This window comes from Myotis lucifugus, unplaced genomic scaffold (genome assembly GCF_000147115.1).
Source record: "Myotis lucifugus unplaced genomic scaffold, Myoluc2.0 scaffold_13, whole genome shotgun sequence".
Classification (NCBI taxonomy): Eukaryota; Metazoa; Chordata; class Mammalia; order Chiroptera; family Vespertilionidae; genus Myotis; species Myotis lucifugus.
Window position 1 is genome coordinate 784,771 of NW_005871061.1, and position 27,160 is coordinate 811,930.

Sequence of the window (27,160 nt, forward strand, 5' to 3'; positions counted from 1 at the left end):
TTTCTTTATGGTGAGGAACTTTTTAAAGGATGTCCCCCTCTGCTCCATGTCTTTATCTTCTGATGTTGCAGGAGAGGCTAAGTTACCTGACCAACCTCCTCATTACTATTTCCCTGAGTACCAGAGCCCTCTGCAGGTATAACTACATACAAGTGATTGTAATAGCAATAGTTCTGACATTAACATTTATTGAGTTCCTACTATGTGCTAGATATTCTTCTAAATTCTTCTAATTTTCATATCTGTATTGTCACCATCTCTACTGCTACCACCCTGATCTGAGTCACTATAATCCCTCACATGGATTATTCCAATATGCTTAAGAAGTCTCCCTGTTCCTACTCTCAATCCCCAACACTCTGACTCTGTTGAAACATAAGTCAGATCATGTCATCCTTCTGCTCAAACTCCTCCAAGGTTCTGCACTCCATTTAGAATAAAATCCCAAGTTCTTACCCTAATCTACAAGGCCCTCTTGCCACCACTCTGACCTCCCACTCTCTCCCTTCCTTGCTCACTTCTACACCAGCTTCCTTGCTGATACTTAGGCATGCCCCTGTCTTAAGGTCCTGGCAGTTGCTGTTCCCTTTCCCTGGTATGCTCTTCCCTCAGACATCCACATGGTTCATTCCCTTACCTCCCTGAGGTTTCCTCTTCATCGCCATACTCTCAGTGAGGCCTTTCCTGACCACTCTATTTAGAATTGCAATGCCTCCCCCGCTTTAAGTTCATCACTTCCTATTCATCCCTTAGCTGCTTCACCTTTTTCCATAGCACTTGTCACCAATTTGCCTCATATATGTTTTTACTTATTTGTTTATGGTCTGGCTTCCCTCACTAGAATTTAAGCTCTATAGGTCTAAAGACTTTCCTCTGTTTTATTCACTGATGTAGCCTCAGTGCCTAGGAGAGTACCTGGTCCATAGTAGGCCCTCAATGAATATTATTGAAAAATAAAGTCATTAATTCCCATAACCCTGTGAGCTAGGTAATATATTTACTTCCTTTTATATATGGGAAAACTGAGATTCAGAAAGGTTAAACTATTTTTTTCAAGCTTGCACAGCTATTAGTCAAGGAGCTGTGTCTCAGACCTAGGTCTCTCTGATTTGAGAGCTTATCCTTTTAAACACTATGCTACACTCCTCTATCCTTACTGTGCCTAGAATGTCAAGGTATACTGGGATCCCACTACGTCCCCAAAGGACAACAGTAGAATCTCCTGGAAGGTGGCTGAGGCTCTGCTAAGTAAAGTCCAGTTTGTCTCACGTACTGGAGAGGAAGTGCTGTGACCCAGGCCCAAAGTCCCTGTGGGCATCCTGCAGCTGCTTAAGCCTCTCGCCAACTGACACCTATGGAAACAACAGGTAGGAAGTGAGCGGATTCATTCCAGGAATTTAGTGTGGGATTTCCAGGTGCCTCTGAGAATCTTTGTGAACTCCCTCATAGGCTGATTCTTCTCTGGTTCCAGCTCCTCCCACCATCACCCAACTGCTAGCTCTCCCACAGCATTCCCAAGGGTCAGAGATGAGCATCTCTAATTCCAGACCACAGTCACTCTTTTTTTGTTGTTTTGTTAATCCTTACACGAGCATATTTTTTTCCATTGATTCTTAGAGAAAGTGGAAGCGGGAAGGGGAGAGACAGAGTGAGAGAGAAACATCAATGTGAGACACATCGATTGTTTGCCTCCTGCACACTCTCAACTGGGGCCAGGGATTGAGCCTGCAACCAAGGTATGTGCCCTTGACCAGAATCAAACCTGTGACCCTTCAGTCTGTGGGATGAAGCGCTAACCACTGAGCAAACAGCTAGGGTCACAGTCACTCTTTGTCCCTGTATACTCTAAGTATCCATATTAGACAGGTCCCTCTCAGATCCTCATTTCAAGTACTCCTTGTAGCTTAGAGGTTGAGAAGCCTGTTACCTGGCCCCAAATTATCTACAATTTTTCTCCTATGTAGGTCCCATTTCAATGCACCTTCACTTCCTTTGGGTCTAGAGAAGTTCCTCCCAAGCCTAGTTATATAGAGGCTCTTCCCCATGGCTCACTCAAGAGTTCTCTACCTGCAGCTGTTTCCACCGGATGTTGATCTGCTCCAGGGCCCGGGAGTTCTCCATTGACAAGTGCACATCAGAAATGGCAAGTTGATGGGCCAGATCATTCACCAACTTCACTCCATCTTTCATGGGGGAGAATTCTTCTTTGAATAGCTGTGGAATCAGAGCCCAAGTCCCACAGTGGACAGATAGTGGGAAAGATAAACCATTAGTTATTCACCTCAACTCCTCCCTCTTCACTCCAAGATTTTGATCCAACAGCACAACCTAGGTGCTTCCCTATTAGGGTAACAGGACTAAGATGTAGGTGGCCACTTCCCTTATCCTCTTCCTTTCCTACTCACAGAAAACATCAGAGAAAGAGAAGACAGTAGATGACAGAGGAGACTCCAGCAAAACCAGCCCCCAAATCCAGCACATAAATTGATAGGCTCGGTTGTAGTCCTGGTCAACAATGGCCTCTCAGGAGCAGAAACATTGTCAGTGTCTGGGAGGAGTGTCAGGTATCAGGGTGGACTGTAGCCAGGTGAGGGGGCCTATATACCTTAAGAGCCTGGATGTGGTCAGGGAGTGAATCAATGAAGAGATCCCCAATGGGCTCCCAAGTGGCTCGGACTCCCTCAGCCTGAGTTAGAGTAGTACTTAATTCCTCCATTGCCCCTTGGATCTCCAACAGCTGCTCCAGAGTGCGCTCAATGTGGCGGTGCTGGTCCACACAGCGGGCTGTCAGCTTCTCCCATAGTTCACTGGCCACTGTCGCCTGCTTCCATACAAAGCGGCTAAGATTCTGGATCCGCTGTCTGGGAGAGGTATCTGCAAAGGCAGGCAGGAAGCCAGGTTAGGCCAACCAGTCAGGGGAAGCCCATGGAAAAACAGAGACAAAGACAGCCCTTTGTAAGATGTGCATGCATGTGCACCCATGGGCATGCATTTGTACATGTATTTATACAAATGCATTTTGCACAAACAAATCTGTAATCATTCAAATACAGATTTCCCCATGATTGTGCTCCTTTTGTACATTCAGGTTTTTAAAAAATTAAACTTTTTGCCCAGCCAGCATGGCTTAGTGGTTGAGCATTGATCTATGAACCAGGAGGTCATGGTTCGATTCCCGGTCAGGGCACATGCCCGGGTTGCAGGCTCGATCCCCGGTGTGGGGTGTGGAGGAGGCAACCAGTCAATGATTCTCTCTTATCATTGATGTTTCTATCTCTCTCTCCCTCTCCCTTTCTCTCTGAAAACAATTAAAATATATTTTTTTAAAATAAAAATTAAACTTTTTATTTTGAAATCATTATAGATTCACATACAGTTGTAAGAAATAATACAGCAATCTCATGCACTCTTTACCCCGTTTACCCAAACAATAACATCTTGAAAAACTATAGTACATTATCACAACCAGGATATTAACATTGATGCAATCCACCAATTTTGTTTAGCATTCCCCAGTTTTAGTCGTGTGTGTGTGTGTGTGTGTGTGTGTGTGTGTGTGTGTGTTTAGATCTATGCGGTTTGATCACATGTGTAGGCTCATGGATCTACTACCATAGTCAAGAGATAATGTTGTTTTCCATCTATTATAACATGAGGATTTCCTCATATTCTTTAAAAATGGGCATGGTAAATAGTGAGTAAAATATTTTAAGAGGCACAGTGAGGCAAATCATCCAGAGTCCTATTTACATAACACTGGAATGTGATTTTGCATTAGTGTCTAATGCCCACCCCCATCCAAAGAAGGGATGCATTTCATGAAAGACCAACCCCAGAGAAGTTAGTGTAACATGCCCAACTTTTCCACCTAGGCTCCTAAACTGTAGGTTTCTTCTTCCTCCTTCAGACCTCCCTTCAGAAGTAGATTCATATCTCTAAACTCTAGGCCAGTGATGGCGAACCTATGACACGCATGTCAGAGGTGACACGCGAACTCATTTTTTTGGTTGATTTTTCTTTGTTAAATGGTATTTAAATATATAAAATAAATATCAAAAATATAAATCTTTGTTTTACTATGGTTGCAAATATAAAAACATTTCTATATGTGACACAGCACCAGAGTTAAGTTAGGGTTTTTCAAAATGCTGACACACTGAGCTCAAAAGGTTCGCCATCACTGCTAGGCTAACTGGAACTGTCCTGCTCTCTCTTGAGTTCGTCCTATCTAAAGCCCAATGGACAGTAAATTGAGAACTAACCTCCTACTGAGGGGCTCAAGGAAATTAGAGGGTCAATGGCATTGACAAAGGGCTCAACTAATGAAGGTTCCTTCCAGGCAACCACTCAGACCTAATCACCACAGATCCCAGTAGCCTTATATGGAGATGTAGAGTGGCCCACTCTATTGAGGAAAGGTGCCAGAAGTCACTAGGGTCAGTATCAAAAAGTCATACTCAAAATTCTTCTCAAATGTCATCACCTAACTTTTTACATTTTAAAAAGAACTTTTTACTTGCTGGTTGATTAGAGCATTACCACATGTCTCTTTCTATGTTGGAATAAAGTCGTATATTTTAAAAAGACACTACTACTACTTGGATTGATGGAGTCAGTTCAATGCATTTGAGTCTTTTGATTTTTCTTTTTCATGCCTCATTAGAAGGCCACATGTGATGCCCCAGAGCCACATACAGCTTTGGGACAAATGTAGGTGTACCCTGCTTCAGGCTCTGTTCTCTTTGCTTTTTCTTGTAGTATGAATCTCTCCTCTCCAACTTTGGACTCCTAGGAGAAAGCTATCCTCCTAGGTAACAGCTGAGAAAGTGAGTTTGGGGAGGGCAGGAAGGTGTTTAGTTGGTCATAGTTCAAGAAGAAGGGTGAAGAAAGGAAGACCACCCACCTTTGCTCTCCAAACGAGGCTCCTCTAATTCCTCAAATGGGTGCTGGGACAGGAAGGCCTGAGCTGACTCTAGCACGGAGTAGATATAGGGGCCCCGAGACTTCACATCTTCCATAAATGCCTGTGAAGTTGAGCAACACAGTCAACAGGGAAGGAAAGTCTTTCAATCAATCACTTTACATTCCATTCTACAATTGACAACCTTTCTTCTCAGTGTAACTTGATCCTGTGGCATTGTCATGTACCTTTGGCCTACCCAGACAAAAAGTCCTCCCTATAGGCAGAAGAAAGAATAACTGTGACACTGGAACATCTATGTAGTATGAAATGCATCTCTTTGCCACAGAGTAGAGAGAATCATGGGGACTTGGGGCTGGGAATTTGGGTTCTTTAGAAGACTGAGAAAGTTCCCTGTAAGGGGCTTAGATAAACCAAAACCAGAATGAGCAAGATTACATTGATTTTAATTGACTTTTTATTGAAGTATACATAGAGAAAAGTAAAAAAATCAAAAGTGCACATCTCAATGAATTTCCATTAAGTGATTCCATCCCTATAACTAGTACTGAGATCAAGAAACAGAACTCCACTAGCATCCCAGAAGAGCCCCTCATGGCCCTTTCTGGTCACTATCTTATACTCCCCACCCACCCCCACCCCCCGTTGGGTAACCACTATTTTGTCTTGTAATTCCACCGATTATTTTTCCATTTTTGAACTTTATATAAAAGGAATCATATAGTATATCCTCTTTTTGTATCTTTTGTTTCAATCAACATACTGACTTTAATATTCATCCATGTTGTGACACAAAATTATAGTTTATTTTCTTGCTGTGTTATATTCCATTTTGTATGTATTTTTAATTGCGATATAATTGACATATGATATTGTGTAAGTTTAAGGTATTCAACATATTTATTTGATACATTTATATTGCAATATGTTGCCATTGTAGCATTAGCTAACATCTGTCATGTCACATAATTATCATTTCTTTCAGTGCATCTGTATATATTTTTAGAAATCTGTTGCTATTTTCTGATTATAAAGGTAATATATGTCACAGAAATCTTAGAAGTTTCAGAAAAGTATAAAAAAATTAAAAAGAACTCCAATTTCATAATCTAGAGTTGTTAACCATTATGGATATTTTGATATACTTCCTTCTTATGTTTTTATATGTTTGCATACATGTACTAACATCTATATATATTTTATACAATTGAGATCCACCTGTATATGTTTTTGTATCCTATGTTTTTTCAATTTATGTTATATTAGGTTTATTTTCCACGGCTCCACTAAAAATCATGACACGATTTTAAGGGAGGCCAATATTTGACAGGAGAAAGAGAGAGGAAAGATTTGAGTTTCTCTGTGGCGTGCCATTCACAGGTCTTTAGGATCGCATGCAACTTCCTGTTACTTTAAGTATGTAAGCGGAGACTGGGTGTCCTTCTGACAGGGTACTGTAGAAGCAATCCCTTCACGACTGAGAGGCACACACCATGGCCTCCATAATTTGAACCTACCGCATGTGTCTCCTTTTCCTGTTGCACCAGGGCCACATCCCCTTGTAGGGGCAGCTGAGCTGACAATTCCTCATCCTTTTGGCTGAGCCAGTCAATAATCTCTTGGAGAGAGAGCTGAAGCTTTCCACTGTGGTCTGAGAAGGCCTCTAGGCGAGCACTGCACACAATGGGTAAGACCAATGATTTTCAGTCTTGTTTTTAAGTGGCAAAACATTTTCTCCCAAACAAACACTTATGTGGAACATTAATATGTGTATATATATACATATTAACATATATATATATATATATATATATATATATATATATATATATACATATTAATACACACACACACACACACACACAGATTAAAAGGGAGTTACTCTGGTTGAAGTAGGAGGAGGTCCAGAGCCCTCCCTCTTACTCACCCACAGAGGCAGTTCCACATAGAGCTCACTGCTAAAACCAGTGGGTAGGACCATGTGTGGGGAGGTATCCCAAACTTAAGTGGTTTAACCTGTCACTTTGTGGACATCAGTTAAATCAGTCGCATGCCCAGCATCAGGCTAGGAAAGGCAGAAAACTGGGCAAGGGCATTAGAGATGACAGCTGTCTTCTTGCCCTCTTGCCCTAGAGCAGTGGTCGGCAAACTGCGGCTCGCGAGCCACATGCAGCTTGGCCCCTTGAGTGTGGCTTTTCCACAAAAAAATGACTTCTGCGCATGTGCCACGAAGTTTCCATCGCACTGTACATACGCGCCCGCACATGGTATTTTGTGGAAGAGCCACACTCAAGGGGCCAAAGAGCCACATGTGGCTCGCGAGCCCCAGTTTGTCGACCACTGCCCTAGAGGAACTCAACTCATGCCAACTGCTCATCCACAGAGGCTTTTTGGAGCCTGTTCTCTGAGCAGGGAAGGATGCAATAAGTGGGAAGGGCAAGTCAGGGGGTTGAGTGTAGGCACTCACATGTGCAAGGATGCATATAAATAAAAGAGGTCCAAGGGTCCCAAAGAATAATAGCAACATAGGCTAGAGGTATAACATATGGCATATTAAAAATGTGCACCGTATAATCATCTCTGTCAGCCTTCCCCCACAAATGAACCATGAGCTGAGGTCCAGGTGGTAGGAAGCTGGAGGCCAGCCTAGGCTGTGTGCAGTCATCGAGTCCATTCCCCTTAGCTGGCAACAATAATGATGCATTGCCTCCTTATTACCTGGGCCAAGCCCTTCCCCTAAATTTTTGTTTCCACTAATTCTCAGAGCAACTTTATTAGGTAGGCACTACTACAGTATTGCCCAGAGAGGTTAAGTAATTTACTCAAGATCACATAGTTAAGTCACTAATAGAATTTTAATTTGAATTTAGTTTTATCTGACTCCAGAGCCTGCATTTTTTTTCAATTTCTCCACACTGCCTCATCCCTACTAGAGCTTACCAGAAACTACAGGTTTGGGCTTTGATGATATAGTGTGGAGAAGAAAAGTGTGGGGTAGGGGATACAGTAGGGGTAGGGAAAAAAGGAACAACTGATATAGAAATTGCCTTCCAGCTCTTACTGAATTGTCCTCAGTTTGCGGAGCACTAGGTGGGTTAATAACGAATGGATGGGAATAGAGCAGGGGTGGGGAACATCCGGCCTGAGGACCGTATAAGGCCCTCAAAATAATTTGGTCTGGCCCTGCCAAGGCATTAGGGGTGAGTTAATTAAATGTTTGACCAATATAGCAGGCTAATTTTTTAAGCTGATAATTTTGTATGGCCCACAAATAAATATTCAAATAGCCCTTGGCAGAAAAAAGGTTCCCTACTCCTGGAAAAGAGGGATGAAAGAATGGGAGAGAGAGCAGATGAGATCTAGCAAGATGGAGAACAGTTATGCAAAGAGGAGGAGGAGGAGGAAATAATCATATCCTTCATTTATATATCAGTGCTTTTAAGTTTAGCAAGCATTTTCATATCTTAGTTGAATTCTCATGACAACACTGTGAGGTAGGTAGGACAGGTATTATTCCTTCACCCATTTTTTTCCTTAAAAATAACCCAAACAAATGGAAGCTAAAATTCAGATAACTAAAACCACTCAGCCAAGGTGACACAACTACTTAAACCTGAGGCTCAAATCCAAGTCTCCTGATTTCTGACCCAGGTTTTTCCTCCAGTGCCAGAGAAGAAAAGGGAGGAGAAGGAGACAGTTAGGCTAATGAAAGGGTGAGGTACAGGCTGAGAGGAGAATGACAGGCTGCAGCAGTAAAAGGAGCCCAACACTGTCTAAGCCAGGTTCCTACGGCCCCTGTTTGTAGGGAGCAGGCCTTACCGGAGGTTGTGAGACTTCTTCTTGATTTCATTCCAACACAGATTCATGGCTGATGGTTCCAGGGGTCCAGAGGTACCAACAGACCCATTGAACAGCTTTGTGCTTAGGCAGAAAACCCCAGCACCATCCTGAGGAGGTACAGGGGAGATGGCAGCAGCTCTAACCTGGACAGAAATACAGACATCCTGTGACCCCTGGAGTGTGCCTCACCCTGGTCTGTAGGAAGACAAGGGTGGGACAGGTGTGAACAAGGAAAGATAAGGGCTTGTTCCAGGGTATGTTTGGGGGTGAGATAAAGAAAGACTCGGTGGCTCTGTTCATTGCAAGGTCCACTCTTGTTACAGGTCAGTCACATATGGCTGCTGATTACTATAGTATTACTCTTATTATTGTAAATTCTGCTAGGACTACTGCCCAGGTGTGAACCTGGAAGTCCTTGCATTAGGTAAGAGCTGCTCAGAATTTCCCCAAATGCTGCCAACCACAGAAATAAAGATGAGCTGTAAGCTCCTATTTCAGGGTCCCATCCTTTACCCAACCTCTGGAAAAGAAAGCTCAGACCAGAGTGGGCAGCTAAGAGGACCAGCCATGGAGCCTGCCAAAATCTCGGGCACCCAAGCCCACAGTCCATCACTTGCTCGCTCTTTGGGGTAATGTAGGGTTTGGATGAATGGGGTTATGCCAAAAAGCCCTAAGAAGTTAGCTGCCTCCAACACAATGTCAAGACTGCTCAACAAGGGGGGCAGTAAGGGTGGAGGAAGGGGGGGTGTGGAGGAGGAAATCTCAGCTTAGCCTCTTCACCCAAGCCCCGGGAAACCCACTGCCTGCCTGTCCACCTGCTTGCCTTCCCTGGAAAGAATACGGTCCCATTTGTGGCTGAGATTGTCTAGTTTCCTTCCCCCCAAGACTTCTTTCCCACACAAGACTCTCCAGGCAATTTAGAACACCAACCATACCATTAAAACCACAGCTTGCAGCCACATACTAATAGGGAATTGAGGGAGCAGCCAGGTTCTGGGGCAAAACTCTTAACTCAGTCACCCTGCATCCCAAAGAGCTGACACTACCTGTGCTGCAGGGATTCCGTTGCAGGATGGAGCAGCTCCATGATTATCCCTCAGCACGAATCCAGACCCAATGCCTGGTGAGCCACAGGCAGTCTTGACAGGCTCTGAGCAGGCTCCCTCAGAGAGGGCAGGCAGAGCTTCGCCAGGCCAGAGGTGGGAGCTGTCACCCTGTTTGTTTACTGACCCCCCAGGAATCTTGAGGGGGCGGCTATGTAAGGGCTCAGCCGGTGAATCAGAGCTTTGTCCCTAGGGAATTCCGGCTCACTCCCAACTGGGCCCGCCACACCGGGGCCAGGAGGGCCCTCCCAAGCTGGCAAGGATGGCAGGAGTGGGACTGGGCATTCCATGGTGCTGAGGAGGGGCATGCAGAGAGTAGTGCCTGCTGACTTATTTTCATTTGCTGTGGAAGACACAAAGGATTCACGCTGCTTCCAGGCCCATCTCTCCCCTGAGGTGGAGGAAAGGATCAGACCACTTTGGTGACAAACCTCTCTGATAAGCAATTTCCCAAAGGTCTGCTAGGAGGACGGGCTTGGAAATAAGCCTTGTCTTTGACGAAGTAAGTGTCCTTAGAGGCAGTGAGGAATATGTGTGTCACAACTGGGGACAGAGCCGTGGGGTAGCAGGATCAGCAGAAGATTCATCTGAGCCCACTGTGGAAACATGGGGGTGCTCTGCCCTGCCTTTGGAATGCAGAGATTGGTAGGAGGAAAGTCATACCCCCCCAGACATCCCACCACACTCTAAGGCCAGAGGGAAATGGATGGTCTATGGACAGCCTTGAACCTCTGCAGGGGAAGGAAAGGGCAAAATGGCAGTGAGCAGCTCTATGTAGGGACCCAGTTCTAGAAAGTCTCTTGTGCCCTGCCTGTGCTGCCCTGGGCCACTGGCTTGACAGGCAGGGTCCCTTCTGTATGTGAACACCCTCCTTTTCCAGCAGACTTGCCTGGGGAAAGGTTAACATTCCCAAGCTGGACTCCCACCCCTCAGCACTAAGGGAAACACTTCATTTTACCAAAAAGGGTTCTGTTCCCATCCTTATTTATCTCCCACAGAGTCTTCTGGGCTTTCCACAGTTCTACATTGTTTCCATGCTGAGGCCCACCTACAGGAATACTTGGAGCAGCTGCCTGACCCTTTCTGAGAGTCTGGGATGGATGGGGGATGGCAATTGATGGTAGGCTAAGCATGGAGAGTGGCTCTCATTCCAGGTCACGGCTTTGCTTATGCTGGGATAATTGGGCTCAATCCAGTCTTGCAGATTCTCCTGGACTTGGAATGCCCCAGAGTTAGAAATGGTCCCTTGTGACCCAGCCACAACCAACTTCTCCTGGTACTGTAGGAAGTGCCTACAATGAGCTGGCTCCACCCATGTTAGCCTTTCATTCCCTCTAGCCTTCTTCTTAGTCTCCTAACCCCCTACTTGGCTCCCTTACTATGTTCCTTCACCCTGTCCTCCCCTCCTAGTTCCCCCTTATACTCACAAGTCCATGTAGCAGAGAAAGGCAAACAATAGGTAAATAATGAACAATAATTGTCTTCTTTCCCTATCAATGGCCTCCTACAGCTGGCCAAGATATTTGCTTCTCAACCCCACTCCCCACAGGGCTCTTTCCTCATCTCTTGAAACTTTAAGACAAAGTCAGGGCCATCGGGAAGGAAGAGAAGTGACTGGACAGTGGCAGAGGGGAAAAGGTGGTCTCACCATTGTCAATCATAAAATGAAGCCCTCAGGTCCCTGTGCCTAGGCTGTGAAGCTTGACGGGGGCAGACAATGAACAGGGCAAATCTTTTGAAAGGGCCCAGGCTTCTCGATCCCTTGATCCTATGAAAGTTCCACTCTGGGGAAGAGGTAGGTGTACTGAGGGACTCTAAGTTGACACTGACTTTGAGAACATGTTAGATGCAGCATTTTCTCTCTGGCTAGATGTGGAGAAAATAGCTCAGGAGAACCTGGATCTTATGCCTCTCTGGACTTTGACTCTCTCTCACTATTCTCCCCCAAAATGGGCTCCCCGGCACTTACATTCTCCATTTCCACCACCTTCCTTCCTTCCTTCTCCCTGTATATTCATCTGCTGTCTGTACGCCCAGCAATGCTTTAGCACAGCAGCCCACCTGTGAGAAACTAGGAGACATAGTATTTTCTTACACCCTCTTGGCCTCTGGACCCCAAAGCACTGTAGGGCAAGCCAAAATATGCTTATGCTTCTCCCTTGTCAGTTCAATTTTCCCATGGGCCTCTCTGGCTGCCCTCTTCAGGATTACTGCCTCTCACACATTGTCTGCCTACCTACCAACATACACAAGCAGGCACACACAGTACCACAACTACACTCCTAGGGGAGGAGAGAGAAGAAGCAGGTATCAGGCACAGGGGATTTTTAGTGGGGCTGAGCCAGGAGTTTCAAGTAAGGCTAGGTACTTGAGAGGAGCAAATGGAAGGAGGTGCAGAATATGAGGTATGCCACAGAGAAGCCAAGGCAAAGGAAGGTCCTGGCTTGTTCTAGACTGTGCCCTGTACGAGTACGGTCTTCTGGAACGCCCCTTGGTAGTTAACATGAAACCAGCCCCCTCAGCCATTGTGGGCTTTGGCTTGCCCAGCCCAGTACATTTCCATGCCCAATCCTCCCTCCCCTAAAATGCCTCATGAATGACAAGGGACAGGCCAGAAGGAGGCCATGTGCTATCCAAGGGGTTTCATGTATATGAAGAGTACCCCTGAGCTTTAGGAAGCATGGACACCCACAAGAACATATACAGATCTTGTATTCATTTTTTCTCCTTTTGCTACTGGCTTCTTACCTGAAGCTGGGGGCAGGTACTTCGGAGGCTGTTGCTATGATGGAAATGGTCAGTGGCTTGCCACTCATGACATCGTGGGAAGGTGTAAGGGCATCCCTGCATGACCATAGGTTGCATCAGAACCAAGGCTCATGAGGGGCGGGGGGTGAGGATGGGCAGTGCACCCACCATTGATCATAAGCACCTGGAAGAAAAAACAAGGGAAGATTTAGTCAAGACCCAGAAAAGCCCTATCAATCCATCAATCCAGCTCTTACCTAGAAGTGCTTCTATCAGTTGTATTAATGAGTTTTCAAAGCTTACTGACCTACCCAATAGCTTTTTCCAGGTAACCATGTACCATAAAAGACTTTGTCTAATTATTGATCAAGGAAGTATTTATTGTTTATCCATTATATTTTGTGCTAGAAATACAAAGATGATTTGCTGTCTGACATCTCACAGCCTAGGGATGGGGGTAGGGTAGGAGGCAGCCATGTAAGTTGATAATTATAATAAACTGCTTATGTGGCAAGTGCTATAATTAAAATTTGACCAGAAGGCTAGGAGAGAACACAGTGGAAAACAATTAATTCTATCTAAGAACATGCAAAGATATCAGAAAGACTGTGTTTGAGGTGAATCTTTTCTTAAAATATATTTTTAGCCCTAGCCAGTGTGGCCCAGTGGATAGCGTGTCAGCCTGCAGACTGAAGGGTCCCAGGTTCAATTCCAGTCAAGGGCATGTACCTTGGTTGCAGGCTCCTCCCTGGCCTGGACCCTGGTCGGGGCATGTGCAGGAGGCAACCAATCAATGTATTTCTCTCTGTCTTTCCCTCTCTCTTCCACTCTCTCTAAAAAATCAATAGAAAAATATCCTCTGGTGAGGATTAAAAAAATAAATAAATAAAATAATTTTATTGATTTTATTGGGGTGACATTGGTTAATCAAATTATATAGGTTTCAGGGGTACAATTCTATAATATATCACCTGTATATTGTATTGTGTGTTCACCACTCCAAATCGTTTCCTTCCATCAGCATTTGTCCCCCTTTCCCCTCTCCTACCCCCCCCCCACTCCCTTTTTCCTCTGGTAATTACCATACTGTTATCTGTGTCTATGAGTTTTCTTTTCTTAATCCCTTCACCTTTTTCGCCCAGCTCCCCAACCCCCCTCCCCTCTAACAGCTGTCGTTCTTTCTTCTTTGAGTCTGTTTCTATTTTGTTTGTTTATTTGGTTCATTAGATTCCCCTAAATAAGTGAAATAATATGGTGCTTGCCTTTCTCTGACTGGCTTATTTCACTTAGTATAATACTCTCCGGGTCCGTCCATGAGGTGAGTCTTGAAGGATGAGTAGATGTTTGCCTTTGCAGAGAAGGGGAGAAAGGGAGAAGGGCAGTCTCACCAGAGGGATCCATCTGTGCAAAAAAACCTTAACATGTTCAAAGTATAATTATAATTATAAAGTTCAGTATGGCTAGAGTTAGGAGGCACAGAGATGAAAAAGACATGGTGCCTGCCCCATGAGGAGTTTACATACAGAGAAAACAGATGTGGGGAAAATCAGGCCATAAAGTGTAACTTGCATTAATAATAGAAGTATTAAAAAAAGCAATCTGACCAAAATAATAATAATAATAGTAGAAGTATTGATGGGATGGAGTGAAGGGATAGATGAGGTGAGTTCTACCTGGTCAGGTCAGGAACAGTCTCTCCTAGAGGAAATATACTTGAGGTGAGTCAAGAAATAGAAGTTAGATTGTCATTAGACAGAGAAGATAAAACAAAAAGAACATCCTAAACAGCATGAAAATAAAATGTATGATGTGATCAGAATACAAGGCAGGTGCCTTATGGGAAGTAGCTGATGAGGTTGGAAAATGAGGCTGTGGCCAGATTGGGCCGTGCCTTGAATGACAAGCAGAGGCTTCTAGGCTTTGTCTTGTAGACAACAGGGAGGCACTGAAGACTTTAAGCCAGGGAATGACATGACCAGATTTGCATTTTAGAGAGAGCCTCTGGCTGCCTTGTGAAGCGATTCTCCCAGGGAAAGAACCCATTGAGAAGCTGTTACAATAGGCAGGCAGTTGTGGTGAGGATGAAACAGAGAGCATGGCTTTGAGATATACTGAAGAGATTAAATACATTGGGCTCTGTGATCAATTGGATGTAAAGTGAAGGGTGAGGGAAGTGAAGAAGACAAAGGTTTCTAATTTGGGAGCTGGGTGGATAATGTTGTTGATAGTAAGAGAGAGAAGGAGCAAATTTGGTGTGGTGGGGGTGAGAGCAGTGTTCCATAATAAGCTATGCTTGAGACACAGTCAGCTTTATATGTTAGTCAGTAAGCTTATAAAAGGAAGATATGAGTGAAAAAATTAGATGCTTAAACCAATTGACAGCTTAGTGACTATACACCAATGTAATGAGAATGGGTAGCAAAGACAATGTTTGCAAATGATAAAAGTGCTGGGCAAAGATATGCGAACCCTGATCCCAAAGGACAGGAAGTAAGCATATTTAATTCCTTATGCTGATGATTCAATAACCATCATTTTTAGTCTCTATTTCAGTGGTACCCAACACTTTCGGCATAAGAAAGAGTCCCTTCTTAAACTTAAAAAAATCACACTTCACCCACTCATATCTACAATAGTAGCTGTATTTTAAGTACATACAGAGTGAGAAAAAACACATCTATTTTTTAAAATGATAGCATTATTATTACTATTATTATTCCTCACCCAAGAATATTTTTTCCATTAAATTTTTAGAGAGAGGGAAAGAGAGGGAGAGGAGGGGGAGAGAGAGAGAAACATTGGCATGAGAGAGACACATCAATTGGTAGCCTCCCGCATATGCCACTAGAGGGACCAGGGACAAAACTGCAACCGAGATATGTGCCCTTGGCCAGGAATCGAACCTGAGACCCTTTGGTCTGTGGGCTGATGCTCTAAACACTGAACAAACCAGCCAGGGCAACACTTATTCATTTAAAGATCTGATCTGTAGACTCCTTGCATTAAACACCCTTCCCTCCACTCAGGGGTCTATGGTCCAAACATTGGGAATTACTACAGATGATGGGAATTACTATAGATGATGAAGGTGCAGAAATTTATGGACACTTTCTTGTAGTCAAATTCCCTAGATATTACATAACTCCTCATCCCCAAATAAATTCCCCAAAGAATAGTTTAAAAGGTGGCTCCCCTCTGATCCAACACCAACATAAAAGAGTTAGTACCTCAGGTAAAAATGAAGTATTGCTAAGAATGCGCTATAAGAATGAAACTACAAAGGCTTGTTTTCAGACCTCTTTTTATATTAACATTTTCATTTTTGCCAATTACACAAGTAGTGCGTGTTTTTCATAGAAAAACTGGAAAACACAAAAATTATAAGGATGCAAATAAAACTAATCTATAATAAATACTACCATCCAGAAATTACCATTACTAGCAGGTTTGAAGGTTTGAAGCCCTATATAGTTTTACTATGAAAAATATATACATATACTTTAAAAATAAAATTGTCATCATAGGACATATATATATATATATATATATATATATATATATATATATGAAATTTTGTATTGTGCCTTTTTTCATTTGCCATTATATATATATATAATTTTGTATTATGCCTTTTTTCATTTGCCATTTATATCACAATCACTTTAGAATGTCACTAACTATTCCTCTAAAACATGATTTCCTAATGGCAGCAAACGTGATAGAGTGGTGTTGTTGAGGCCATGGGCTTTTGCATCAGACAAACCTAGAGTCAAATTCATACTATTCAACCAAATAGCAGTGTGGTCTGGGACAAGTTCATCTCTCTGTACTTCAATGTCGTCTGAAAAATTGGGATGACAACAATACTTCCCTCATAGAATTGTTCTAATGATTAAAATTGTTCTAATGACTAAAACTTAGGATAGTGTCTGGAAATAGTACACTGCTCAATAAATGTCAGCTGTAATCATTATTGTATACCATTTCATTGACTGGATATATCATTATAGTTAGACATAAGTCACACTGCAATGAACAGCCATGTGAATATTTATAATTCTTTCCTTGGGATAATTCCTAGAAGGGAGAATTCCTGGATCAAAGGGTATGAACCAATTTCAGCTGTGATGCATAGTTCTAAATTGCTCTAGAAAAAAAGTTAGATCACTTTATACTACCACCGGCAATGTATGAGAGTGCCAGTTTTCCAGAACACTTGCCAACAGTGAAATAATCTTATTTTAAAAATATCTTTGCCAAATTTGTAAGTGATGATGGCATCTTGAAGATTGCTTTGTATTTCCTTAATTATTACAGATGTTTAACTCTCCCACTACATTTTTTTGTGGCCAGGTGTATTTCTTATGTCACAAACTATCTCTTTTTCTCCTTTGAGATTCACTTACAGATTAACTTCCTGATGTATAATTGATTGTTCACAAACAAAAATAAACCAAACCCAGGAGTTAGAGAACTTGGAGCTTCCAATCTCAATGCAGGCAGCAATATACTCCTCTTGGTTCTAGCATGACTAGCCTCGGGTATTTTCAGACTTTGCCACTAACTGTAACTTCAAGTCATTTCACCTCTCCAGACCTTGGTTTGCTAATTTATAAAATGTTAATGTTTCAGAGTTGCCACACATTAAAACTTAAGCATTCCCTGTATTTGTATAGCATGCTTTGCATTCTGCTGTACTGTCTTTCTTGATCCTCAGTGCAACCTGGTAAGGTTGGCCCAACCAGAATTATGATCCCATCTGACAGATGAAGATGCTGAGACACAAGTGAACCTGGGCCTCCTGACTCCTGTCCAGTACTCTTTGTTCTACACAAAGAATATTCTTTCTGACCCTCTATTTATCTCCATCCTGTCCCTAATTACTATCTGTACATACTGATTCTCTTCCTATTCCTTTGTCTAATTTGCAGAGGCTATGAGGAAGCAGAGATGAATCCAACTTGGTCCCCAACTGGTCAAGTTTAGGAAATAAGATATATAAACAAAAAAAGTATAACTTAAGAGAGAAAATGATTTGTACCGTAAGTAGGACAAGAAAGCATGCAATGAGAGGACACAGAGGAAAAAGTGTTCACCTTAAGTTGAAGGGATTTAGGATGTATCTATGGAACAGGTGCTTTTGATGTAAGGTGAGAAAGAATATTTGGATGCACAGAGTACTGGAGGATGCTTTTGGGGTGGAACTAACTCTTCTGTGCTCTCCTCTAAGGGTCCTGATGGATATCAACCTGTGGCTTTTTTACCACTAGGAATACTCTTCCTGGTTCTCAAAGGTACACATAGGAGGCCCTTACAGGAGGATTGTGGGGAGACATTGTTCCTCTTATTGTGCACATAAGAACATGGAGGTACAGAGATAAAAGCTTTAAAAACACATGGGAAATACCAGAATTTTAGCATGAAAGCAAGATTGTTGGCTCATGGAGGACAAGGTCCATGTCTGATATTTATTTCTATCCCACCTATTTTTAGCATAGTGCAGGGCGCATAGCAGGCACTCAGTGAATGTTTCCTGGGTTGATTTATTGAATTGAACTCCAATTAGGTAAATGTATAGACTAACTTTGTAGGTACAAATCCCAGGAATCATGAAGAGAAAGATTTTGGATATACATATTTCCTTGCATTTCTGTGAAATGATGTATGCAGAATGTTAGCATTTGAAGCAAGACTTGAAATGGCAAAAACAAAAACAACCTGCAAACAACCAAAATGTTCTTTACTAGAGGACTAGTTAAATAAATGTGTGTCCATTCAATGGAATTCTATACACCTATTAAAAACAGAATTAAAAACTTTTTATGTGCCAATATGGAACAACCTCTTAAGATATATTTTTAAGTGAAAAGAAAAGAAGAAAAAAATAAGATGGTTTGTTTATATATGTGCAAAAAAGGAAAATATGTGCTTATATATACAATAATATATCTTTGAAAGTATTACAAAAGAACCTGTTAACATTGACTGCCATTGGAATTTTTCTCTATTTTCTCCCCTTTTTTAAAACTGAGAAATATAGTTACAAAAACTGCATAAAACATGCACATAAAATATATTGAATTTTATTAAGTCAATCCCCATATAATCACTGCTTGGGTTGAGAATTAGAATAACTACCCACACCTGCAAAAGCTCTGTGTTGCTAATAAGAGAGGTAATTTTTATGGAATATCTTTTTGTATCTTTTGAGTATTGAACCATGTGAGTATATTAGCTACCTAACAGATATTTTCTTCTTCCCTCCCTCCACACTCCTCACAAAAATGCCAGGGACACCTTGAACTCTTTTATGGAAAGATTGATGTAGCAGTTTTTCTATAGCCAAATAAATAATATCAGTTAAACTTACTTTATTCCATGTTTCACATATATTAACTAACTAGAGGCCCAATGCACGAAATTAGTGCAAGGGTAAGCTTTCCTTCCCCCGGCTGCCAGCACCGGCTTCCTTCCGGCTACCGGCACCCAGGCTTCTCTCCAGCTGGCAGCCGGCCCTGCCCCCCACCTGCACCCGCCTTGGCCTGGCGCTGCCCAAGTCCGCCACCACCCCTCTTTCCCCCTCGATTGATCACCCCACCAGCAGGTGGTCTAGGCCTCCCTCTGTGGGGCGATGTTGGGAGCCCCCCAACCAATCACATCGCACCCACCTTGGCTGACCTGGCACCAGTGTGTGTCATAGTGTGGTCGTCCGGACGGTCATTCTGATGTTCCGTCGTTGGATCGATTTGCATGTTACACTTTTATTATTATAGATCAATCTACATACAGGTCATTTAAGCCTATGAAGCATCTGGTATGTTGTCTTATTGTGCACATAAGAACATGGAGGCACAGAGGTAGTAAGTAACGTGTTTAAAGTGGCATTGTGAATAAGAGCTGAGAAGCTGGGGTTCGTATCTAGGTAAATGTGTCCCAGAATACCAGTTCTTCACTGTTCCACTGTTCCACCTCTGTAAATTCTATAACCTAGGCTCTGAGGCATTGTAGTTACTGACCCCAAGCAAGTACAGAAGACTTTTGGCTAGGGGCCACCAGGTGGGAGCCTAAGAGCTGACTTATCATGCAAAGACAAGAGCAATTGAGAACAGACAGGGTGCAGTGAGTCTGGGGCCTAGAGTATCACCCAACTGGTAAACTCTACAAAATATTTAAATGACATTCCTAGGACATTAGAGAAGTAAAATTCTGGTCAATTCCCCTAGTCTGACCTCAGAGCTTCCCCAGTATCTTAGAGCTTAGTAAATATTTCTTGACTGAATGAATAAGCTTTTTCCACCTATAAACTGGAGAAGTCTAAGAACGTAGCCTACAGAAATACTTGCAGAAGTAAGCAAGTACGTATGTTGCAGTATTATTTGCAATAGCAAAACTGTAATCAATTCAAAATCCCATCCACAGGGGACTAGTTAAGTGGACTATATCTGAGAGACAGCACAGCATTACAGTTAAGGGTGCTTACTCTGAGCCAGGATGCTCGGGTTTGCATCCTGGCCATGCCACTTATTAGCACAGGTTTGGACAAGCTCCCTCACTTACTGTGCTTTTTAGTCCTTTCATCTGTAAAACAGGGATAACAAAAAGACCTACTTCATATATCTATTAGCATAGCCATTCACACAATGGAATATTATGCAGCTGTTGAAAAGAGGTAGATTTCTATGCACTCATTTGAACAGATGTTAAAGGTATATATTTTAGGTAAAAGAAAACAGGTGTCAGAATAATATGTCTGATACAACTCCAATTTTGTAAAAAACCTTTTGAAAAAAATCTGTGTGTTGTGTGCACAGAAAGAAAGCCTTCAAGGACACATAAAACTGCTTAGTGACATTACTTCTGGAGAGTTGTATGAAGGGGAGTCTCCTTTTGACTTTATACACTTTGTGTGTGTACAAATTATATATATATATATATATATATATATATATATATATGCACATACATACATACAACAAGCTTCTTGGGAGAAAAAAATAAATAGGGAAGACTTTTAAATCAGAGAGGCTCAGGAAAGAACAGGGCAGTGGGAAGAAGACATCCGTTCTTGTGGGCTCTCCAATCCAAGGTAATGCTGCATGATGGCCCTGTGTCTCACAGTACTGCCTTTCTACCTGACAGCATGACACTAAGAGACGAGACACATATTTCATTGGTACCAAACCTTGTTATGTGTTCCTAAAATAATTCCTGCAATGTAGCAAAAAACCAAGGTTCTGCTTCAGATGCTCTCACTTAATGAATAAATCATGGAAATTCAGATTGTCAACCTGGAAGGATCTTAGAAATTATCTAGGCCAACCCTCTCATTTACAAATGGAAACAATGAAATGTGTTCCTGAGAAGTTATTAGCTGTCAAGCAACTTTGAGATATAAAATTTATTTTCCTGTGACAAAATCAGAGACATATCCCTTGGGGAGAATTTTATTCTAAAAGCCAATTAATGCACAACATCAGAACTTGCTGCAAGTTCCCATGTTTCCTCTCTCCTTCCTTTTAAGCCAATGCTTTCCACACCCCTTCCCTTCCCTCTAATTTTATTCTAGGGGTCAATTAATGAACTACATCTGAAACCTTTATACAGTGCAAGTTAGTAAACCATTTGGGAGAGCAATTTGATGACATCTCCCAAAGGTGAAGATTCTCAGACCCTGTGATGGGACAATTCCCTCCTAGATACAAACCAGATAGCAACGGTCACATAAGAATATCCACACAAGAATGATTATAGTAAACCCTAACTGTGAGCCCAAAACTGGAAATGGCCTAATTGTCCATGAACAGCAGAATAAATAAATCATGGCATATTCATTAAATGGAATGCTATACAATAGTAAAAAAAAAAATGAACTAGAGCCACATGGCACAACATGGTTAAATTTCACAAATACAGCACAGAATAGAAAAGAAATTGGAGAAGAATTCAGACCATCGATATAAATTTTTAAGACATAAAGCAGTGGTATATGCTGTTTAAAGACAGTCATATGTAGTAAAAGTTTAAATAAATACATGAGAATAATAAACACCAAAATCCAGGAGAAGGGTGACTTTGGAGAGAGGGGGGGAAGGAGAGAGCTCTAATTACAGAAAGATAGATAGGGTTTCATCTTTACTGATAATGTTTTTTCTGAAGCTGAGTTGTTGGTAACCTGATTTTCATTACATTATTCTTTACTAGAGGCCTGTTGCATGAATTCATGCATGCATGGGGTCCCTCAGGGTGGCCTGCAGAGATCGAGCCCCAGCTTGTGCCCCCAGTCTCGTAGCCCTGCCTGGCACCCCAACTTGGCCTGGCACCACCCCCTCACCTGCTCCACCATCCCCTTGCCTGGCTCTCTCAGCACCTGGGAGCCGGCGGCAACCCTGCCCCCTGCTGCCACCATTGGTTGCCATCTGCGGGGCAATTGGTGGGGCGATTGGCCCCGCTCACACCTGCCTTGACCTGGCACCACCTGCTCATCTGCTCCACCATCCCGCCACAGTCCCATTCTCCTTGGGGCACATCAGGGTGGCAGCGCCTCCACTGCGGCCTGCTGCCAGCACTGCATTGCCAACGCCTGCTGTGTTCTACGCCGCTCCCTGGTGGGCAGTGCACGTCATAGCAAGCAGTCAAACTCCCGGTAGAACGACTGCCCGAGGGGGAAATTTGCATATCAGGCTTTTATTATATAGGACTAGAGGCCTGGTGCACAAAAATTTGTGCACTGGCGGGAGGGGGGTGTCCCTCCGCCCCACTTGTGCCCTCTCACAGTCTGGGACCCCTTGGGAGATAACCACCTGCTGATTAGGCCCGCTCCCCGGGTGGCAGATGGCAGGCCCGATCTCTCGGTGCCTGCCCCACCTCCCCGGGTCGCGCTCACAGCAGGGCCGATCTGGGGGTTGGGGCGCCGCCCCGGGTCGGGTTGCACACGGGACGCCCGGGCGGGCCGGCGGATCGCTGCTGCCCCGTCAAGCCACCCTGGGTCAGGTCGCACACGGGATGCCCGGATGGGTCAGTGGATTGCTGCTGCCCTTCTTGGCCGCCCAGGGTCAGGTCGCACACAGGACGCCTGGACGGTGGCCGGGTGGGCCGGCGGATCGCTGCTGCCCTGTCAGGCCGCCTCGGGTCAGGTCGCACACGGGATGCCTGGACGGGTCGGCGGATCGCTGCTGCCCATCCCGGCCGCCTTCGGGTAAGGTCGCACATGGGACGCCCGGATGGCAGCCGGGCAGGCCGGCGGATCGCCGCTGCCCCGCCCAACCGCCCCGGGTCAGGTCACACACAGGACGCCTGGACGGTGGCCGGGTGGGCCGGCGGATCGCTGCTGCCCTGTCAGGCCGCCCCGGGTCAGGTCGCACACGGGATGCCCGGACGGGTCGGCGGATCGCTGCTGCCCATCCCGGCCGCCCCGGGTAAGGTCGCACATGGGACGCCCGGATGGCAGCCGGGCAGGCCGGCGGATCGCCGCTGCCCCGCCCAACCGCCCCGGGTCAGGTCACACACGGGATGCCCGGACGGGCTGGTGGATCGCTGCTGCCCCACCCAGCCACCCCGGGTCAGGTCGCACACGGATGCCCGCTGCCCCGGGTCACAGATAGCAGGCCCAGATGGCGGCAGGGCAGGTGGGATGGCGCTGTCCCATCCCACCACTCTGGGTCGCAAATAGCAGGCCCGGGTGGCGGTGGGGTAGGCAGGATGGTGCTGTCCTGCCCTGCCTGCAGTATGCAAATTAGCCGCCATTTTGTTGGTGGTTAATTTGCATATTGAGCTGATTAGCCAATGGGAGGTATAGCGAAGGTACGGTCAATTACCATGTTTGTCTATTATTAGATAGGATACCTCTTTGAATGTATAAACATTTTCATAATACATTATTTAAAAATGCAACAAATCCCATGCTGAAAGGAAAATTCATAGTTTTCGAAAATAACAAAATATTAAAAGAAATGTACTAGTATACGATATAAATGCTGTTTTCAAAATGATGGTATTATTCCTTAAACCTGACTCATTTTCCTGGGACTAGTTTCATGGGAGGAAACCTGTAAGAGAAGCTGCAGTTGGGCACAGTGGACTGACAATCAGGAGATAAGGATTCACTCTCTCAGATACTCATCGGCTTTGGGAAAGAGAACAATTTGATTAACCTCTTAATCTTTTTTACATTTAAAAATGCAGTGCTGGACTAGATTATCTTACCAGGGTTTTTTTTCCCTCGTGTGGCAATTTCTTCCAGCTTTTTATTTATTTTTTATTTTATTTTATTTTTTTGAGTAGCAATTCCCAAAACTGTATCTGGAAGATGTTAAAGTGTTTTCCATGTAGAAAACTGTTCCCTGGTCAAATCAGTTTGGGATTAAGTGCTGCAAATCAGGGCCCTTTAAAAGGCAATTTACCTGAGGGCCTTCTCTATACTGGGTTAAACAAAATTAAGCAGATTTATTTATAGCAGTCCTCAGAACCTTTATTTATTTTTTCATGTGTATAATATTACATGCTTTGTTATCTTTTGTTTTAAAATGAGCTTTAAATTAAGTTATAGATATTTAAGTAACAAATTGAGATTTTGAAATCAATCCATAATTACACAAATTTACAGAAAGATAATTTGAACTACTGTTATCACAGCTAAACAGTAAAGGCCAACCTAGTAGAATAGGCACCACATAAAGAATGTAAAACAACAACCCAATAATAATAATAATAATTGTGGTACTAAAACATTATTGACAACTTTGCAGCTATGTCAGCCTGAGAAGTTACAAATAGTTACCTTAAATTGCAACTAGAGCAGTCTTCCTCGGCCTTTTTTTCTTTTTATCATTGACCCCTTAGGAACCATTTTTATTTTATTTTATTATTTTATTTTATTTTATTTTATTTTATTTTATTTTTTCCATCACCATTTATCAACTCTATGCCCTCTTCCATCTCCACCCTGCTCCCACTATTGTCCATGTCCAAGTCTTCAGAACCTTTAATATCCTTATATGCATTGTGAGTCTCCAAGAGAATTGTTTTAAAGCATTTTCAAAAAAGTATTGGACCACAAAATGCACCCACCACCACCACCACCACTCCTTATTTTAAAATGGAATCTATTAACATTCTCTCAGAACCATGGTCTGTGGATTATCGGTTTGATAAATGCTGTCTTCAGAGGATTTATCTCACTTGCTATTTTAGTTGCTGCTTTGTGTTTAGAATCCTTTGTAAAGGAGGAATGCAGCTTCATACTATTATTTCTGCAGAGTGGGTTCCCTTGGGGTGAGTGTCCACGGCAAGTTTAGAAGGATATCTCTTGGGTTTTGTTAGTGAGAGCCCACCCTATCTGTCATTGTGGCAGATTTAACATGAGAAACTTCTGTGTATCTATGGTTCAAAGTTCTGCAACCCAGATGTGTTCTCTGTATTTGGCTCTTGGGTCTTTGAGAATTTGCTGCTTCAAGCCACGCTCCCCTCCTTTTGGGTGACTGTGGAGCTAAAGGGTCCTCTGGCCCAGAGCTCAGAGACACTTAACAAGGGAGGAATGCCTCAGGGAACAAATCTCATAGGAAGAGGAGCCCTTTCCATGTGCCTTAATCCCCCAGCAATAGTTTGCAGGAAGCAGGACTGTAGGATGGAGGCTGGCCTACCCAGGAAAAGAGGGGCTCAGTGTTCTTTCAGGGTCAGGACACTTATCACTTCCACTAGCAGCATGGCCTTTCCAGGAGGGGGAAGGGGTGTTCCTAAAAGGCCCCAAGGTTGTCTGGAACCAGCTCCGACCCAGATCCCAGAGGTAAGATCTGAGGTTTGGCGTCCCCACAGGGCCCCCAAGGTGATTTACCCAAGGGCCTTTCATCTAGAAACAAGGATTCCTTTGGAAAAGTCAGGAGCTAAGGTGAACTAGATATAGAGCTTATTAAAGACTTTTGTTCTTTTGAACAATCAGAAAGAAAACATAAGGGAAAAGTATGTTCTTTCCCAGACAGCATACACCATGCTCTCAATGGAAGCAGAAGCTGTCACTGCTGCCATCCCTCCTTCTCTACTTCACTCCACTCCACCCCAGCCCAGCCCAGCAACCTGCTTGGACCCAACACCTGGGCAGCCTGGCTTCACCTGCTTACTAAAGGCAGGATAAGCTTTAACTCCCCACACAGTCTCAAGTCAACTTACCAGGCTGAGGCATTGGGCCTGCTGCCGGAGAAGGGTAAGGAGAACAAAAGGAATGGGTGCTTGACTTCAGGAAAGGTAACCCTGATTTCAAAGCACTCCAAGCTGTGCTCCCAAGAGTAGAGAGGCGCTTCCTGATTATAGAGGGTAGAGAGGAAACCAAGAGAAGAGCAAGGGGGGAAATGCAATAGGGAAGACAGATTGAGCCAGGTAGTAAATGCAGAGATGAGGCTGTGCCTTCCACCCCAGGATCCTAGGTCAGAGTCCCGTTTACTCCACGGAGACACTCCTGTGTCCTGTCTGCGGACAAGGCACACATTTGTTCAGGGAACCTGCTGCAAGTTCCCACGTTTCCTTTCTCCTCCCTTTTCAGCCAATGCTTTCCACACCCCTTCCCTCCCACCAGGAAATCCAAACCCGTGGATTTTTGTCCTTCCACTCGTGGACAAAAAGCATGTCATTGAGAACAAGCAAACAAACAAATAACACCCCCTCCTCTTGGACCTTCTTCTAATTCATTAGTTGCTCAAATTGGCTTGAGTTTCTATTCCTAGGCATCTTTTCCCCCTCTATAAATCCAAGCAGTAGCCACTTCATTGTGGGTATGTTTTAATGCAAGTTTTTCCCTAAAGGCACACACAGGCAGCAGGCAGCGTGTGTGTGTGTGTGTGTGTGTGTGTGTGTGTGTGTTGTCTGCGTGCGCGCGTGCGCATACACACACACACACACACACACACACACACACACACACACACACCCCTCTGGAGCTTCCCCTCCCTCAGTCTTTTTCCCTCAGCTAGAAGAAAAAGGGTGAGGCTTAAAAATCATTTCTCTGTGGCCTACCTTCTGAGTCCGTCAGGTCTGAGGAGCAGGCGGTAACTGGGAGCTAGGAGGCCCGGGGCTGGACTGCTTCTGTGAATCAGCAAAGAAGTCCCTGAGACAGGGATGCTGACAGCTGCTGTGTGCACACTCTCCCTCTGTCTCTCCCACCTCCCTGCCCTCCTTCTCCTTCTCCTCCTCCCCTCTCGGAGCTGCTCTGTGTTGCTATGCAATCATATCACCGGGACTAAAAGCATCACTTCAACCTCCGGCTAAGATACCCTTGACTGGGCAAACGCAGAAAGAGCAAGGACAGTTTTGTCAAACTCCCAGAGCCTTGGCGGCTCTCAGAAATTCCAATTCATTAGAAGCAGAGGAGGAAAGCGGAAGAGGCTGAGAAGCGGCCAGTTAGAGGGGGAGAGGCTTCCACGGAGGAGGAGGAGGAGGAGGAGGAGGAGGAGGAGGAGGAGGAGGAGGAGGAGGAGGAGGAGGAGGAGACAAAAGAGGCCTGGAGATCAATACAAGCTGCTGAGTGAGGAGCCTGGGCCCCAACTTCCACAGATCTAGCTCA

General features: G+C 44.0%; 1 protein-coding gene across 2 annotated transcripts in view; it reads right to left on the minus strand.

Moving 5' to 3' along the window:
• DRP2 (dystrophin related protein 2) overlaps positions 1 to 26,685 on the minus strand; it is a 42,404-nt gene extending 15,719 nt beyond the window's left edge. Inside the window, exons 1-7 of one of the 2 annotated variants that reach the window (XM_023750440.1) lie at positions 26,614 to 26,685; positions 8,741 to 8,904; positions 6,439 to 6,595; positions 4,904 to 5,024; positions 2,606 to 2,874; positions 2,068 to 2,214; positions 1,274 to 1,352 (exon numbers count right to left, since the gene is read on the minus strand). In XM_023750440.1, the coding sequence (XP_023606208.1) occupies positions 1,274 to 1,352; positions 2,068 to 2,214; positions 2,606 to 2,874; positions 4,904 to 5,024; positions 6,439 to 6,595; positions 8,741 to 8,787 (820 nt within the window). In that variant the 5' untranslated portion in view covers positions 8,788 to 8,904; positions 26,614 to 26,685. Of the gene's footprint in view, positions 1 to 1,273; positions 1,353 to 2,067; positions 2,215 to 2,605; positions 2,875 to 4,903; positions 5,025 to 6,438; positions 6,596 to 8,740; positions 8,905 to 12,612; positions 12,786 to 26,613 lie in introns of those variants that run through there. The other variant, XM_023750439.1, reaches the window with a different exon arrangement.
• Between the last annotated feature and the right edge of the window lie 475 nt (positions 26,686 to 27,160).